General features: G+C 47.5%; 1 protein-coding gene across 1 annotated transcript in view; it reads right to left on the minus strand.

Moving 5' to 3' along the window:
• MARCHF4 (membrane associated ring-CH-type finger 4) overlaps positions 1-17,822 on the minus strand; it is a 111,323-nt gene that overhangs the window by 10,134 nt on the left and 83,367 nt on the right. Inside the window, exons 2-3 of the mRNA XM_007966203.3 lie at positions 15,942-16,097; positions 9,702-9,894 (exon numbers count right to left, since the gene is read on the minus strand). Coding sequence (XP_007964394.2) covers positions 9,702-9,894; positions 15,942-16,097 — 349 coding nt within the window. The remainder of the gene's footprint in view (positions 1-9,701; positions 9,895-15,941; positions 16,098-17,822) is intronic.

Genomic DNA, 17,822 nt, shown 5'->3' on the forward strand with positions numbered 1-17,822 from the left:
CTAAAATATATGGAGCTTTGTCAGCACAACTGGGATAAAGGAAGTGCATCTCGAGGGGTCTCCTTGGAAGGGGACAGTGCTGATTTGGCGCATCTGCTTCTAAATCAGTCATCTTCATCTCTAAGCATCCAGTCACTTGGCTGTGGAGATAGGTGGCTGTCACAGGAGGCTCCGGTGGGTGGGAAGGAGTTAACACGGAATCTAGAAAACCAGACAAGCCACATGCAAGTAACAGAATGTGGACGGGCATCATCTCGCCAGTTTCTGCAACTGCTGCTTCTCATGTCAGTTTTGTGGCCCAGCCCAACATTGCTGGGGATGGCCCATGGCCACAAGTGTCAGCCTCTGCAAGCCCTGGCATCTCAGTGTGGAGGTGACATTAAAATCCTGGGATGTCAGATCTGGAAGGAACCTGGAGGTTGTTGGGTTCACTCCTCTCATTTTATAGATGAGGAACTAGTTGGAGAGAGAGGGAGTAACTTGTCCAATGCCATAGAGGTGATTAGTAGCTGATATGGTTTGGCTCTGTGTCCCCACCCAAGTCTCATTTTGAATTGTAATCCTCATGTGTCAAGGGAGGGAGGTGATTGGATCATGGAGGCGGTTTCCCCCATGCTGTTCTTGTGATAGTGAGTGAATTCTCACAAGATCTGTAAGTGGTTGGAAATTCCTCCTTCATTCTTCTCTCTCCTGCTACTTTGTGAAAAAGGTGCCTCCTTCCACTTCTGCCATGACTGTAAGTTTCCTGAGGCCTCCTAAGCCATGTGGAACTGAGCCAATTAAATTTCTTTCCTTTATAAATTACCTAGTATCAGGGAAGTTCTTTAGAGCCGTGTGAAAATGGACTACTACAGTGGCTATTCTGGTCTTCAGACCTAGATCTGCTTTCCAGTTTCTTATACTGCTAGGCTGCTTCCGACAAATGTTCCAGGTTTCCTAATCAGGAGATTAAAAGGTTTTACAGGTAGAGTCATTTATAGCTAGGAGGAGAGGAAGGAATTTTTGTAGCATATATATGTTGTTGTCGTTAATGTGGATTAAAATTAGGTTTGAAAGAAAAATGTTTGTACGATCCTGCTGCCCCCACCCTCTGCCTATTTGCTATAAAACGAGATTTAAATTCCTTCATCTCAGAGGACAGGGGCTAGGCATCTTTAAATCACTGAAAAGAACCTCAGGGGACCACACACAGGGGAAGCTTAAAAAAACACACACACACAAACCTTTCTATAATGTTGCTGATTACCATATTCTACTGTTTTAAAGCTTTGGAAATAATCTCAGGAACATTCCTTTCTTTCCTTCCCTTGACCCCATTTCAATCACAAGTTAAAAACAACCATGAGGAAGAAGAGAGCCTCATTTTTGCAGAGTTGACTATTTGATGTCCAATCTCGTCCTTCTGTGGAGTTAAAAAAAATGGTTTTTTTTGGTGCCAAAGCCCTTAATTAATTTGCTCTTGTTAAATCCTAATAACTTGACCCACTGGAGCAGAGAATGCCCCATTTGTTTGCTGGGAGGCTCTGTCAGCTTCTCTGCAGCAGAGGACAGCGTCATGAGAGATGGCAGAAGAGGAGGCAGGTGGAACGAGGACATTAGATGTAATCAGATCTTCTCATTGAGGGGACACGGGTGAGGGAACCAAGAACCTTCAAGAAAAAGCTCTGCTCCAAATAAGAGCAGACTTTTATTTACGTGAGGACACAGGTTCAGGCGATCTCTTTATCTAGGCTGTGGCTGCATTCTGATTGTAACAGTTTTGGCAAACATTTCTTGAGTGTTCCCTCTGAGGGGAATCCACTCTGATCAAGCACTTCCTACCTGGTCCCTGAAAATTACAAGGGCACACTCCTTTACATTTGCCACAGTGTTAAACCTCTGAACCGCCCTCTGATGATGGTGTTATTATCCTATTTCATAGACAAGGAAAGGGAAGCAGAGAGAAGTGCCAGTTCCTCAAGATCACAAGGTTAGTAAGAAGCGGAGCCCTGGGCCATTCTGTAGCATGGCTGCCACTTCAGAAACCCACCACTCTAGCCTTTGTGACTCAGTCCTTCCATTGTTTTCTCAATCTCTATCTTCACCCGTCCCTCACTTGGTTAGTGTCCTCCGGTCCTCTGTCCTCAGTCACCTACTCTCTGAGCAATGCAGTATCTCATCAAAACCCACAGCTTCAAACACGTTTTATTGTTCACTTCCAAATCCGTCTTCAAGCCTCATTATCCAACTGCCTACAGAAACCTAGGCATCCATCAGAGATTTTTTTTTTGAGACAAGTTTCACTTTGTCACCCAGGCTGGAGTGCAGTAGCATAATCAGCTTGCTATAACCTCAAACTCCTGGGCTCAAGTGATCCTCCTGTCTCAGCCTCTTGAGTAACTGGAACTGCATGTGTGCACGACTAGGCAGGGCTGATTTTTTAAAATTTTGTAGAGATGAGGACTCACTCTGTTGCCTAGGCTGGTCTTGAACTCTTTATTTCAAGTGATCCTCCTGCCTTAGCCTCCCAAAATGCTGGGATTACAGGCGTTAGCCACCATGTCTGGCCTACCAGAGATTTTTAACCCTCTTTTACCACCAGCCCCAACTCCATCAGTCACCAACTCTTGTCAGAACAGGACCAGTGCCCTCAACATCTTCCTCTATGTCACAAGAGGGGACCAACTGTGTGCTATAAAAGGCCTCTCCCTCTTTCTACCCTGACAAAGAGACCTCTTCTTGGTACTGCCTTCTCCTCCTTGTATTCCATAATGTACTCCATGTGTCTTGTTTCTCATCTACTACAAACTCTTGGCTTAGAGAGGCTCTTGCCTCTCTACCTGGATTTTAGACTTAAGATAGTCCTTTTGTTTTGGTGCCTTTGCTAAGGACATACCCTTTGGTTGTCCTTTGTTCTATCCATTGCCCATCCCATTCTCAGGCTCTGCTATGGTGGCCATTCCCCACTCAAGCCACACCATGGGACTCTCACTTTCCTGAGAGGGACCCAAACAATCCTATCAAATCTACATCCTAAGTACCTCTCAAGGTCTTCCCTACACTTCTTCCTCACTGCCACTGTGTTGCATCTCTTCATTTCTTGCTTAGCCTATTACAAGCATTTTCCAACAAAGTCCTTCCCTTCCCTATTCTGTCCACCTCTGACCCATGCTCTCCATAGTTGCTAGAGTTCAATTTAAAATGCACATCTGATCATATTTCCCCATTTGAAATTTTATCAATGCCTCCCCACCACCAGTGGGGTCAAATCTGAGTGCCTTAGCACATGACCCATGACTCTGTGGGATTTGGCCTGGCCAACTTCTCCAAGCCCCTTGCCCATCACCCACCTCCCAGCCAAAATATTTGCATTGAGCTATAAAGACTCCCCAATATTTCCTGAGCATACCTGGCTCATGCATGTCTCTGCACCTCCATACAATGCTAGTTCCTTTGCCTGAAATGCTCTTTCCCCCAGTTCTGGATGAACTTTGATTTGTCTTTGGAAATGAGTTTAAGGATAGCGTTCCTTCCTTCAAGAAGCACTCCTGGACTCCCCCAAGAGAGTCAATTGCTCTCTGCTCTGCTCTACCTTCCTCTGTACTGTGTACACCCCATCCTGAATTGTGATTTATTTGTAGACTATGAGCTCTTTGAGGGCAAGGAACTGTGTCTTATTCATCTTTTTGTGAATGTTCTTTAGTTTTGGGAACAAAACGAGGCAGTCAACAAAAGCTACTGAAGGAATGGATATGACCCGCTCTGACTCAAGTTCCTCTTTCCTGGGTTCATGCTCATTCTTATGTTCAGACCTCAGCCCCAGTTCTTATTATATGGGATTCAGTGATTACCTTGTCTGCATCCCGAAAAGAAGAAAGATTCTTGAAAGCAGGTGACTCTCTCATTTGAGTGTATATACCCAGGTTCCTCTGAATAATTCCTTCTCTTTTTTGAGACATGGTCTTGCTGTGTCACCCGGACTGGAGTAAAGTGGCACCATCATAACTCACTGCAGCCTTGACCTCCTGGGCTCAAGTGATCCTCCTATCTAAGCCTCCCAAGTCTCTGGAACTACAGGTACACACCACCACACTCGGCTCTTTTTTTTTTTTTTTTTTAAAGAGATGTCCCTCAGTACACCACTCCAAAAGGAAAGGTAAATACATTGTTTGGCCTCCCAAAGTGCTGAGATTACAGGCGTGAGCCACTGTGTCTGGCCTGAATAAATATTTTTTAATTAATGAATGAATGGGTTCCCCAAGTTCATGGTAACTAGATTTAGCTTCTCCCACCTGAAGAACCTTTCACCAGCGTGTCTTATAGGGTGATAAACTATCAAATTTCATCTCAATTTTTCAGGCTTCTCTCTCAATTGATGTCAAAATAGCACAATCAAAAAGGAGATGCGACAATAGCTAACCTCCTAAACCCTGAATATAAGACAGGAGCAGCTGGGACTCACTTAATTTCTGATTGTTACCAGCAGTTATCGTGAGGGTCAAAATATTACTGGACTAATTTCTCCCCCCAACCTGCCTCCCCAACCAAGCTCTGCATTTGCAGTTTTAAAGAGCAATCAGAGAAGAAACAGATAGTAGAAAGAGCCTTGGAATTAGAGCCAGAGGTTCTTGGTCCAATCCTCTGCTCCACCATTTTCTTAGCTGTGTGACTTGGAGCACAGGTGCTTAAGCCTTTCCTCACCTGTTACATATGCATCCTAATACTTATCTTGCTTATCTTTTGGGGTTAATCAGTTTCTCTGTTCTTGCAGGGATGTCACAGTTTGTTCCATCCAAAGAAACTTATGTTTGGCTTTCACAGTGGTATGCATTAGTCTAGAAAGTTAGGACCCTAAGCTAAGAGATGCTTTGTCTGTCGAGGCAGCTTGTATCAGTAATTGTACAACCCTCTGGTATAAGGAAGTCTAAAGACACCATCCTCAACTCTGGAGCTGTGCTGCATCAAATAGGGAGCTCAGACTTTCCTGGCAATCATTTCAGGCAAAATCCTTTGGTAAGCACTGAGCCATTCTCCGAGAGTCACTGCTCTGGAGTCTTCTTACTGATCTCTAAGAGCCAGTTGGATGGATACAGCTGTGAATGGGGTTGAAGCGGCTCCATGAGCAGCAAGCAGGCAGTGTCCCACACCGCATCCTCCTGGCTTCCTGGCAGGGCATATCTGCAGAGCTGCTGTTGGCTTTCCATGAAGTTTCTCCTTGGAGTCCCTCCCACTCTCATGAGCTGTCCCTCAGCACACCACTCCAAAAGGAAAGGTAAATGCATTGTTAACGATTTTTTTAAATCATCCATTTTATGTTTACTCATATTCTTTACTATCTGTGGCCATTTAACAGTCTTAGGGAATAAACAAATTGTCCTTGGTATCTGAAATATAAAGAAAGTCTAGAGACTCATCGTAGCAGATGGTTTTGTTCCTCTTCTCTTACATAGCCTTTTGAGCCAACACAGGGCCAGACTCATTTTCTTTTCTCCTGATGATAACATTTTTATCTCAGGTGCTGAATTGCTCCACCCATCCAAGGAGCTCGGGCCTATGGATATTGATGCTTTTTGTCAACGTTTTCCTCAACTAGCATTTCTTGAGAAGACGCCCCTCTGCTGAAATCCCTTCCACCCACTCTCTGCCAGGGAGCCTCCTCTTCCTCTTCCCACTCACATTGTCTTCTTCCACTCTCTTAGGACTTCTGGAAGGGAAGCTTCCTCCTTTTTCATGGAAGCAAACTAACTTATCAGGTTTTGAAACTGTTACATGTCTCAAATGTAAGACAGATGCCTCCCGTGGCTCTTGCCTTTGTTTCCGCCTTTGTGCAGCAAGAAGACTACGCCGTGCCTCCTTCTGGCAGTCGCAGCCAGGTCTCTGTTCCCTGTTCTAGCTTCTGTGTCTCTCATTGGTTCAGTAAATCTGGTTTGGGTGGCCAGAGGTCAAGGTTCATAGGTGGAGGCAGGAGGTGGTGGGAGAGGAATGATGGGGACATTTTCTCCTTCTCTCAAAGCAAACTGCACCCTAGGTTGGCATTCTGGAAATTTGATGAAGGTGGAGTGTTGGCTGTGTTACAGCATCACTTGAGTTGGGGGCAACCCCTGGTTGATGGGTGCTTTACTGGGAATGCCTGCTGGGAGCCTGTGGCTTTGGGCTTCCCCGAGCACAGTGACCTGAACTGAGTATGACTTCTGCAAGAACCCTGGAAATGATGCCCAGGTGGATCCTATGCCCATGGTTGTGGGTTTCATCTTCTTGCTCCTGAGTTACTGTTTGGGAGCCAAGAGAATAGCTAGGGACTAGGAGGTGGAGTGCGGTGACGACTCCCTGCAGAGGTAAGCCCGACTTGCCATCCTGGAGGCTGTAGTTCCTGTCCTACACTGCCCTGAGTGAATCGAATGCCAAGTGTGCTCTCTGGAAGTCCCCATGAGTCAGAATGTCTAGTTGAGCCTACAAATAAAGATATCCCTGGCAGGAATTGCAGGCTTTGCCCGATTCTCCCTCCAGAGAGCCCCCCAAAAGTGGATATTTTTGCACCCAATTGTGCAGTGTGATGCATTTTCCCTCTACTGGACAGAATACTGCACAGAAGGAGAAGTTGAATTTCACCCTCAAACCACCACCATCACTACTGGTTATCATCATTTTGCCATCATCGAAATCCCCATCATCACAACCCCAAGATTTGTGGATTCTCACCATTGCCTGGCACGTCCCACTCTCTTGCAAGATCACATATTACTCTTTTTTATTTCCTCTCCCAGCATTTTCCCCTGCGGACAGCCTCTCCTAGGAAAACACTGAACTGAGAGTCCTACTCCGCTGTGGGAGTCAGCCTAAGACAACTGCTTCTGTTTCAGAATTTCACAATCTGAAAAATGGGAAGACGAATCCTTGCCCCCGCAGTCATGCTCTGCAATGGTCTAGGTTCTTATTATAATCAATACAATGACAGAGCTGTCTGAACTCCTTAAAGGTGAGATGGTCTAAACGTCAATAGATCTCACCACTTTCGGATGACACTGAAAGCCATTAGGGTCCCTCTGCATTCCCTCTCCCATCCCATAGCTGTCTCCAAGCAGTCACTGGCTTGTCAGCACAGAATGGATAAATTGTGGTGTGCTTTTGCATCTTGGGTTATTATGTTTTCTGAAGAAAGGAAAACAATGAAAACTCTCCATATTCAGCCCACTCTGTTTCTCCCAATAAACTGAAGGACTGAGTGCCACATGTGTATAAGAAAAAGAATGAGAGAGATAGGAGTGGGCCAGGGAAAAGGCAAGCAGCTAGAAGAAAGCCAAGAAACAGGAGGAGGAGGAGAGATGGCACAGAGCCCTATTCAGAGAGAAACACCACGAGAAGGAGAGACCAGAGCACCGGGCCAGCCTGAGCAGGAGCACTGGGAGGCTCAGAGCCACAGGAAACAGACCTATGCCTGACAGCCCCCTTGCGAGCGGGCCCAGGTGCACTCAAAGTCACAGGTGGCAGGTTTCCCATAGGTCACACCATGGGACTCCTGCTATGTGGTGCAAGAGAGCTAATGGAATGAGCACTGGGTTGTGAGTCAGGAGAACTCGCTTTTAATCCCAGATAAGAACCTTGAGCAGATTATTTCCTCTCTCTGAGCCTCAGTTCTCTCAGCTGCAAAGCAAGCAAACTAGACTGGTTGATGACCTGGTCTCTTCTATGTTCAATTCGGTCTTCAAATCTGTAGAGCCATTGGTGGTAGCAGGTATTTATCCTCCTCTCTTTTGTCCATGCTCCCTTCAGGGAAGGAACATATTTCCCTGCCCGGTTACCCTATTGATGTTGGACTTACTAATGACTAGTGTTAGCCAATAGGCTGTGGGTAGAACGGACAGTGCACTAGTTCTGAGCAGATGTTTTGAGATGCATTGCAAGTTTCCACCAAGCCCTCTTGTGCTTCTGCATTCAACCAGGAAAACAGCACATCCAGTAGTCCCTGCTCCTTTAGCCTGGGTCCCAGCATGAGGAGACACTCAGAGCAGGCCTGAACCCAATGCACAACCAGAAGTTAAACCCAGCCAACCTCAGCAGAGCCAAAGCCATCTCCCAAACCCCTGAATGGGAAATAAATATTTGTTGTAAGGCACTGTGATTTGTGGAATTGTTTGTTATTGCAGCCAATGCTGACTAGTTGACTAATACATCATGTGACAGGAAAGCATGTCTCATAGAAGGACACATCAGAGACTGATCTAAAGCCTGCCTGAAGGAGAATGAAGGGCAGCTAGAGGGGCCCCTCCACTGTTTCCCCCTTCCATGCCAGAGCTGTTATAAACCTCCATATGGAGACACACCTGGCTTTTGGCATCAATAATCCAGGGCTCAGCAGGAGTAGGAGGAGAGTTTGGTGGGAGGGGGAAGGAAATTAGAATGCATCAATGTCAAATTGTTTTCCGTTCATAGTCCTCCAAACCTGGGCCGCCTGCTTCTCTCACTGCCTAGGTGCAATAATGAAAAGACTCTTGAACTTGGAGTTGATATATTGGTTTAGCTAACTTGGAGAGACAGCAAGATGGCTTAGACAAGTTTACAAGTTCCAGTATCCCTGGTATCTGGCTACTATAACCAGTATGTAAGTCTCCAGGCTTTTCTGATCCCTAATATTAAAGAACTCCAAAGAAACTCACACAAACATCAGCCCAGCCAAATTCTAGCTAATAGATATTTTTCTGCCAAACAGAGAAGTGTAGCATATTTAATACGATATACTAATAATGCCCAGAGAGGATAACTGTGGAACTCTAATGCTCCCAGGACTGTGACTTAGGGGATAACCTGTGAGTTCTAGGGTGGGATGTCTGACCAGAGCTTCCCCACCTCCTTAGCTGCTTGGACCGTGTCTTTAGAGTCGCAACAGAGCCACAATCATCTGTTGGGCGAGGGAGGGGAAAGACCCAGCCCTCCACCACCAAAGCTACATGGTGGAAGAACGGAAGAATACAAACTTGGGGGTGGTGTCAGGGAAGGAGTAGGATCTAAAGCAGTGGGTTCCAATTTTTTTTTTCTAAAACACTGAAACCTTTTAAACAAAACTTTATCTGGAACAGAAATACATGTAAGTAGATAAAAGAACAGATGCCATGATGAAACAGGAGTGAAGATTTGAAGCCTCCCTGTGCAACATTCCTTTTCCATTCCCTGGTTGGGATGGGGGAGCCTGGAGCTGTGTGTGAGGCCCCAGTACTACACAAAGCTGGAAAACCACTGGACTAGAGAAACTCACGGCATTGAAACAGGCTTAGAGAAAGCTGGAATAAGGCAGGGAGTGGGAGCAGATTCAACCACGTCTGTCTCTAGGCAGTTTGCTGTGAAGAGAATGGAATGAAATGGGCAGGCATCCCTTGTCATGCTTGGCAGTGTAGGGTGCACAGTGGAGAGGAGGCCATGCACACCCTGCTTGAGGTGCATTTGAGGAACAATTTTTCTCAAATCCTCCTAGAGGCAAGCCTCATCTTTATCTTCAACCGCGCAGACAGGTTTGTTTGGGAAATATCTAGATCTTCCTTCTTTTCCCTGCCTCCTCCCCCTTCCCATCCACTTCTTGAATCCAAGCCTCTGGCCTCTCCTGAGCTCACAGGTCTCAAGCCTGGGGCCATATCTGCTTCAGCCTCCCACAATGGGGGATCCTGAGGGATCTGTCCATCCCACGAGCACACGATTCCCCACTTCCCATGGAGGCAAGCCCCCAGACCCACCTATGCACACCACGTCCATGAAGCCATACATCCCATAGCAGATCTGGAAGAGAAGGTCTTGGCGCTGCCATCTTGCCGAGGGGCTGAAAGTTGACCAGATGAGCCAAGAAATACTGGCGATGAGGAAGAGGGAGCCCAGGATGGCGGCTGCAACCTGAACCTTCTCAATGACCGTCAGAGAGATGGCCTGCCACTGTCGGGGAGAGAGTGGCCAGTTAGCAGTCGTTTGGATGCCCTCATCCCATTCCCACCCCTCTTCCGTCTGCTGCTCCAACAGCCCACCTCTGATTTAGGATTTAAGCCAGGGCTTTCCAACCTGTGGTACAATGTGCATTTTGCAGGTTTCTGAATTTCACATTGAACTTTAGACGCAGAGAAAATCTCTATCACACCAAATGATCACAATTAATTGTAAGGAGGGGGTCTCTAGGTGGGCATGGTTGGAAAGGAAGACCCTTAGACTTGATTATGATATAGACAAAGAAATGGAGAGAATGATGAAAATGCAGAGCTAGTGAGGGTGGTGTTCTAGGCCCCCTGTTTTTTGTTTTTTGTTTTGTTTTTTTTTTGAGACTGAGTCTTTGCTCTGTCGCCCAGACTGGAGTGCAGTGGCATGATCTCACTGCAAGCTCCGCCTCCCAGGTTCACCCCATTCTCCTGCCTCCGCCTCCTGAATAGCTGGGACTACAGGTGCCCGCCACCATGCCCGGCTAATTTTTTTGTAGTTTTTAGTAGAGACGGGATTTCACCATGTTAGCCAGGATAGTATCGATCTCCTGACCTCATGATCTGCCGCCTCGGCCTCCCAAAGTGCTGAGATTACAGGCGTGAGCCACCGCGCCTGGCCTGCTTCCGGATGATTCTTTTCAGAGAAACACAGTCTATTTTCTAACTAATAGGTGCTGAGAGTGCACAGGCTTTTTTGTTTTTGATTTTTGTTTGTTTGTTTATTTGTTTGTTTCTTGCTTTCTACAACATCACCTTGCATGCCACTTAATTTATATGCTAGAGGTTACCAATTCAGTAGACCAGGGAATGAGATGTGGGAAGAGAGAAGAAAAACAGCTTATTTTACTGAATGTATATCAACACTATTATTTCATTTTTTAACAGAAAAAGCCCTGTGCTTATAGCAGTATTGACAGATGGGTTAAAGGCTAGGGTGTGGGTGAGTTTCAACACTGAAATTCTGTGATTCTATGGCTGGTCCAGGCAGTATAGGTCTGAAGGAGTCAGGAGTTAGATTTTTAGCTTGGGGTTTATTCATGCAGTTACTCAAGGAATACATATTGAGTATTTTCTATGTGCTGGCCACTATGCTAGGTGTTGGCAATGAAGCCCTAGGCGAAAACAGACAAGGTGCCTGCCCTTATGGAGCTTATAGTCTAGGGAACTTAGGCAACAATATAATTATTTGCACATGCAATTCATCAAGGGTAAGTCAGGGAGGAACACGGCACAGTGAGAGCCGGTGACAGGGGGATTCGACTTCCGAGAGGAAGCGATGCTTGAGTCGACTAGGTTACTAGTCAACTAGACAATGAAAGGAGGGAAGACTGCTCCCAGTAGAGGGAAGAGCATGTGCAAAGGCCTGTGCTAGAAGAAAGCATGGGAAGGATGAAAGCCTGGGAGAAGACAAGAGTGGGTGGAGTGAGACAGCAAAAGAGCCTGTGGGGTGAGACAACTGGAAAAGGAAGAATGAGAGATCACACAGAACCTTGTAGAATATGCAGAGACTTTGTGCTTTGTCCTAAGTGTAGATGTGATGATGTGAATGGTCTTATGCAGACGACTGACAGGATCAAATTTGGGAAAGTGGGGGGAAGGACATCTTTCATATTGGATACATTTGCATAACACTCTGCAAAGAACACCCCCAGAAAGCATTTCACTCTGAACTCTGAGAAAAGGCAGACTATTTTCCCTCTGCCAACAGGGAGACCTGGAAGGAAGCATTGATTCATTCTGGCTGTAGCTGGGATTGGCCTGGCCAGTGGCCCCTAGGGAATTGTAACTGTAGGGAAGCATTTCACTTGCTGGTCCAGACGTAGGACATCAGCCTCTACATTTAATTATACAGATAGCCTCCATTACAGGTAATTGGGCCTTTACATTTCCCACTGTTTCCCCTGCCTAGGGTTACACATAATGAAAGGATTTTCCAGAAGATGACTTCATCATACAGACTTCTTTCATGCACAACAAATGCTTTTTCCAGGGCCTGCCCTGCTGCCTGGAAAGAGGGCTTCTGGCTGAGTTTTTGTTTCTACCATTGAGGCATCCATAATCCTCACTTTCTCCTGCTCCTCTAGACTTCAAAAATGCCAAATATAGAGGCACAGAAAGCTTCTCTTCATCCCTATTCCCTTCTACCAGCTCTGAAGCCAGCTGTGGAACCTAAATGGGGCTTCTGACTGCAGTGTGAAGTGTGACGAAGGAGCAGGGTGGGGTGCTATGGACAAGGCACTCTCCTCCTGTCTGTCCCATATGAGGCTCCACAGAGATGACGGAGAAAGCAGAGAGTGAGTCAGCTCTGAAAACTCACAGGAGGGCTGGGAGGGGGAGATGGGCACCCGGGGTACCAGGTTGCCACCAGATCCCCACTCTGATCTCAGTATCATGAAGTTTCTCCACCCCCTGAACTCTCATCCTGCAGCACCAATGAATGGAGAGACAAGGGGAAGAGCACAGAGACTGGATGTTGTGCGTCTTAGAACAGGAAGGAGCACCGAGTGAGGGATCGGATGGCCCGATCCTGACTGGGCTCCGCTCCTACGCGCTGACCTAGGAGAAGTCAAGAAATCATGAGGACCCTCAACTTTCCTTTCTGTAAAATAGAAATAATTGGTCTTTCCTGCTTCCTAGAGTGTTATGTGAAATGAAATCACTCTTAAACCGTGCGTTGAAGGGCGTTCTTAATGATGTTTCAGCAAAAATACAGATCAGCGTGTCAAGGCGGGGGTATTCCCAAACGTGCCTGTGCAGAGGGTAAGACCTGGACCCACGAGTCAGACCCCCACATCCACTCTACTACTCAGTAGCCGTGGGCACGTTGCTGAACCCTTCTGTGCCTCCATCGTCACATCTGTAGATTAGGAAAAATAATAGTGCCCACTTCACTGGGTTGTTTTCAGGACTGAATTATACAATATATGTGAATATTTAGAACACTGACTGGCACCTAATAAGCACTAACTAAATGTTCATTCATAATTGAAATTCAGATGTAACAAAGAGAGGGTAGGAAGCAGCCACAAAGCCTTGAGACCCTCAGAGTCATGCTGTGCCTCCTTCCTCAGTGGTTCTTCTGGCTGGAAATATTGCTTCTAGAGGGTCGCTAAGATGATGCCCCACAGGACACTAAATAGTGTATTATTTCTCACTACTTTTTTTCTTTGTTTCTGAGACAGGATCTCGCTCTGCCACCCAGGCTGGAGTACAGTGGCATAATCATAGCTCGCTACAACATAGACCTCTTGTGCTCAAACAATCCTCCCGCCTCAACCTCCTGAGTAGCTGGGACTACAGTCATGGGCTACTATGCCCAGCCAATTTCTTTTGTAGAGACAGGGTCTCATTATGTTGCCCAGGATGGTGTTGAACTCCTGGCCTGAAGTGATCCTCCAGCCTCAGCCTTCCATCAGTGCTGAGATCACAAGTGTGAGCCACCATGCCTGGCCTATTTCTCATGACACTGTCTGGGGCATGAACCAGGAGGTAAGATAACCAGGAGACCTGGAAGGAACTTCCCCTCTCTGGTAGCAGAGGCAGTCCTGGGATTCCCATCCATCGCTCCGCCCACTTGTGGTGGGGCCTGCCAGCTCCATCCTACACTGTAGATGATCCAGCCGGGCTGGGGCATAGCAGCCCAGAAGTTGCCCACTGTGCTGAGTAGGCAGCTGTCTCACATGTTGCTGGACCTGAGGAGTGCAGGACATACAATTGGGACATTTTGGACCACAATCACACAAAATCGCTTCTAATCCAAACTACTTCCTTCTTCCAGTGCTATCCAGAAGTGAGACGGCATTTTCTGAGCACACACCATTGCATTTCCAGGAGCAACAGAATCAGAGGGAGCCTCCACCAGTGAATGTCAAGAAACTCACAGTGGAAGACAGGGTAGGGACTCAGGAATAGATGCATATGGATCCTCATAGATTCATATGGCTAACACTGCCACTTGCTTACCTGACTTGGGAGATTAGAATAACCTTTTCATTTTTCACCCCCAGGAAAAAAGTTATCCCTACATGCATTTTCACTTTATGAGCCAAGGGTAGAGCCAAGGAAGGGTGGTTTGGGCTGGGTTCACAGGTTTGGAATCTGACCCTTTCTAGAGGCTTGAGCTGGATGAAAAGAAAGGGGAGGGTTAATGCATTCAGACCCCCTGCTGGAGCCCAGAGGATGTGGAGTCAGCTGTCTTGTGACACTGCTATTTTAAGACACTTCGAGATTTTGAAATGAATTGAAGATGGAACCAGCAGCAGGGAAAGGCACCTCTTTATGACCCCTTGGTATACTACTAGGAGGGCCAAGGTGCCTGGGCTTTTAGTGCCACCTTCCAGAAATGCCCCACAACCCCAGCACACTTGTGTGTGTGCAACACACATACACACAGAGACTCATTCTTGGGATTGCCTCATGTAAAACTCCATGGAGTATAAAACAAAACACCCTGGACACCACAGCTGTGGGTGCTTCCAGCTGCTCCTCCATACAAAGATCCCATCGCCACCACCCCTCCCAACCCCCATTACACCTCCTGGGCTTTCAGGACTCCCCCCTCCACCACCACCCCAGAGAGGAGGAGTGAGACTGTGCCACGAGCTGAAGTCCCCATCCTCACTCTCGTGCTCACTAATTGATTATGTGGCAGCTTAATTGGCTGATCATGCATATGTGGAGGTGTTTTCGGAAGCAAAAGGCTCTCTGTATGTGTGTGTGCCTCGAAGGAGAGCTGCTTGATTTGGGGCATTCGTGAGGGTGGCACAGGCCTGCCAGCTCCTCTGGGGACAATGGATGTATCAGGGCAGGGATACAGTGGTGGGGGCAGGCAGACGAGCCCTAAGTTCTGTCTGAATGTGTGTGGCAGGCCTTCATTTCACCCTGATCCTGCCTGCCTTTCCAGGATAGCTTTTTAATATTCTCTCCCCTTCTTCTATTTCTTATTGCTTATATTCCCATTTTTCTCTGCCTCCCTCTCCTGTTTCTTCTGTTTTACCTCTGTCCCTTGCCATTGGAAGCGTGGTCTCTGAACCAGAAGCAACAACAGGTCCTGTTTCAGACCTACTGAGTAGCCTGCATTTTGACAAGACTGCAGATCAATTACATGCACATTGATGTGTGAGAAGTGCCATTGAGTCTGTTCTTCTTATTTCTTCTTCTTGGTTTTTTTTTTTTTTTTTTTTTTTTTTTTTGAGACAGAGTCTCGCTCTGCCGCCCAGGCTGGAGTGCAGTAGCTCGATCTCGGCTCACTGCAAGCTCCACCTCCCAGGTTCATGCCATTCTCCTGCCTCAGCCTCCTGAGTAGCTGGGACTACAGGCGTCCACCACCACACCTGGCTAATTTTTTGTATTTTTAGTAGAGACGGGCTTTCACCATGTTAGCCAAGATGGTCTCAATCTCCTGACCTCGTGATCCACCCGCCTCTGCCTCCCAAAGTCCTGGGATTACAGGCGTGAGCCACCACGCCCAACCTTTATTTCTTCTTTACTAGCCCATTGCTTGATCTCAGTCCTTCTCCTCACCACTCCTACCTTCTGTCTTTTTGTTTCCTGTTCTCTTCTGCCCTCTGGCCCTTCTCTTTTTCTTCTTCTTCCCTCCCTCCTTCATTTCTTCCTTTCCTTTCCTTTCCTTTCCTTTCTTTTCCTTTCCTTTCCTTTCCTTTCCTTTCCTTTCCTTTCCTTCTTTCTTCCTCTCCTTTCTGCATTCATTTATTCATCCATCACTTACTTATTCCCCCTTTTCCATCTCATTCTCCACACTTCTTTCCTTCTGTATCTATTTCCCTCTCTTTGTCCCATCTCTCCCTCTTCTTCTTGCTGAAGCTTAAGAGAAAACACAAATGTCCTTTCATCCCCTCCTGCCCCACGCCGCCCACTGTGCTTGCCCACCCAGCCCATCTCCTTCCTTTCCCTCAAACTGCCCTGAATCTAAGGTGAAGTAAGCCTCCTGCTGAAGCAGGTGGTGTGGAAGCCCCAGGCCCAGCATCCCCACCGGGCAGCCCTGGGTCGTACCTGCAGAGGATTTTTTGTGCTTATGGCGATGACGTGGTACTTGTAGTAGCACAGCTCGCAGCTCCAGCAGCCCCGCTCGCTGATCCACTTGATGAGGCAAGGCTGATGTGTGCACTTGACCGAGCCATCGCAGCGGCACGGGCTCAGCAGCTCCCCCTGCAGGGAGAGAGCACAAGGTGATGAGGCTGAGACCTACAGTGGCTAGCGGGTGGGTGATGGGCGGGAGCATGGCAGCCTGGTTTGGGCTACCCAAGTAGGCCACAGGCTTTGTTTGGGGGCACCAGACTCCACAGAGGAGGCCTGGGCTCCTGCACCCCCACCATGAGAGCCAAGCCATGTTGGTCAGCACAACTAACAGCTCTGAGCCCCTACTCCTACTTGATACAGCACAGTACTATTACTTTCTAGGGTTCTACGAAAATGAGTGGGCTGGCTTCTGCGGAAGCCTCTGCTGTTCACAGTGGGGTGTCAGGCTGCAGAAGCGTCTCTGTAAAGGCTCAGCCAAGGGCTGCAAACTCAAATGCCCTCAAGGACAGACAGGCAACACAGATAACAAAAGCTAGCTAGTGGAGACTGAATTGGAAGGCTCAGACCCAAGTTAAAGGGAAAGCCGCCATCAGCTCTAGCCAGTGTAGATGTGGGGATCTAGGATGTTGGGCAGATGCTCTCACTGAAGGCATGGGTCCCTCCAGCCACCCTTGGGCCTGGCTGGGGTTAGCTGGGAAGCCCAGCTTGGAGGAGTTGGAATCAGAGAGGCAGAGGACTCAACTGAGCGAGATGGTGTCAGGATTTGAAACCTCCTTTGAGTGAACTGCAGCCTTGGGCTCACTCTCCAGAATGTCCCATGACCATATGTCAGATGGTCGTGGCTGAAACCTGTGTTTTTTGTTTGTTTGTTGTTTTTGAAACAGGATCTCACTCTGCTGCCCAGGCTGGAGTGCAGTGGTACGATCGTGGCTAACTGCAATCTTGATCTTCTGGGCTCAAGTGATCCTCTGGCCTCAGTCTCCCAAAGGACTGAAACTACAGGCATGCACCACCATGTCCGGCTAGTTCTTTATTTTTTTGTAGAGATGGAGTTTCATCACGTTGCCCAGGCTGGTCTTGAAATTATGGATTTCCATCTGCCTCTGTAATCACGCACTTGGCTGCAGACTGTAGAATCGGCTCTTCCTTCTAAGATTCCTGGAATCATATTTCTTTTCCATTTCAACTCCTATCACTCAGGGATCTCACAGTGGCCTGGATGAGGTTTGGAATGTTCTTTTGCACCTGGTCTACCTGTCTCTGTCTTCAAGATGATTCAAATGCCGCCTCCTACTGGGAGTGTTTCCTGGCTGCTCCAGGTTGAGCACAGTGCTTTGAGCTCTGAGTGCCTTATGCTGAGTGACTTGGGTACATCCCTGTTAGCACGCTTGGCGCATCATTATGAAGATCTACGCATATCCCTGTCTACCCACCAGAGGAGCCCCACAAGGCAGGGTGAGGTATTCATCTTTGCACCCCTTTCCTCCAGTGGCAAGTCCTGTACCCAAGGTGCCAAGCCCTAAGTAAGTTTTCATGTTTGAATAAGTACATGAAAAAATAAATCAAGTGTATTCTCAGGTTGCCTGCATTGCCTTAAGGAACAGGAATGAGATGCCCACTCCATGAGAATGGGAACCACATCCATTTTGTTAACTCCGGGAACAAACATCTTGCTCAGTGCCTGGCACTGTGTATTTGTGCAATGAATGAACTTGGCAGAAATGCTCAGGTGCTCATCCCCATGAAACCCTCCTTGGTTCCCCACTCTGCTCCTCCAGTATCAACAGGCCCCCTTTGCTGTGGCTCCAGGCCCTTCCCATACCCTCTGTTATAGCGCGCCCCCATTTGCCCCTC

This window comes from Chlorocebus sabaeus, chromosome 10 (genome assembly GCF_047675955.1).
Source record: "Chlorocebus sabaeus isolate Y175 chromosome 10, mChlSab1.0.hap1, whole genome shotgun sequence".
NCBI lineage: Eukaryota > Metazoa > Chordata > Mammalia > Primates > Cercopithecidae > Chlorocebus > Chlorocebus sabaeus.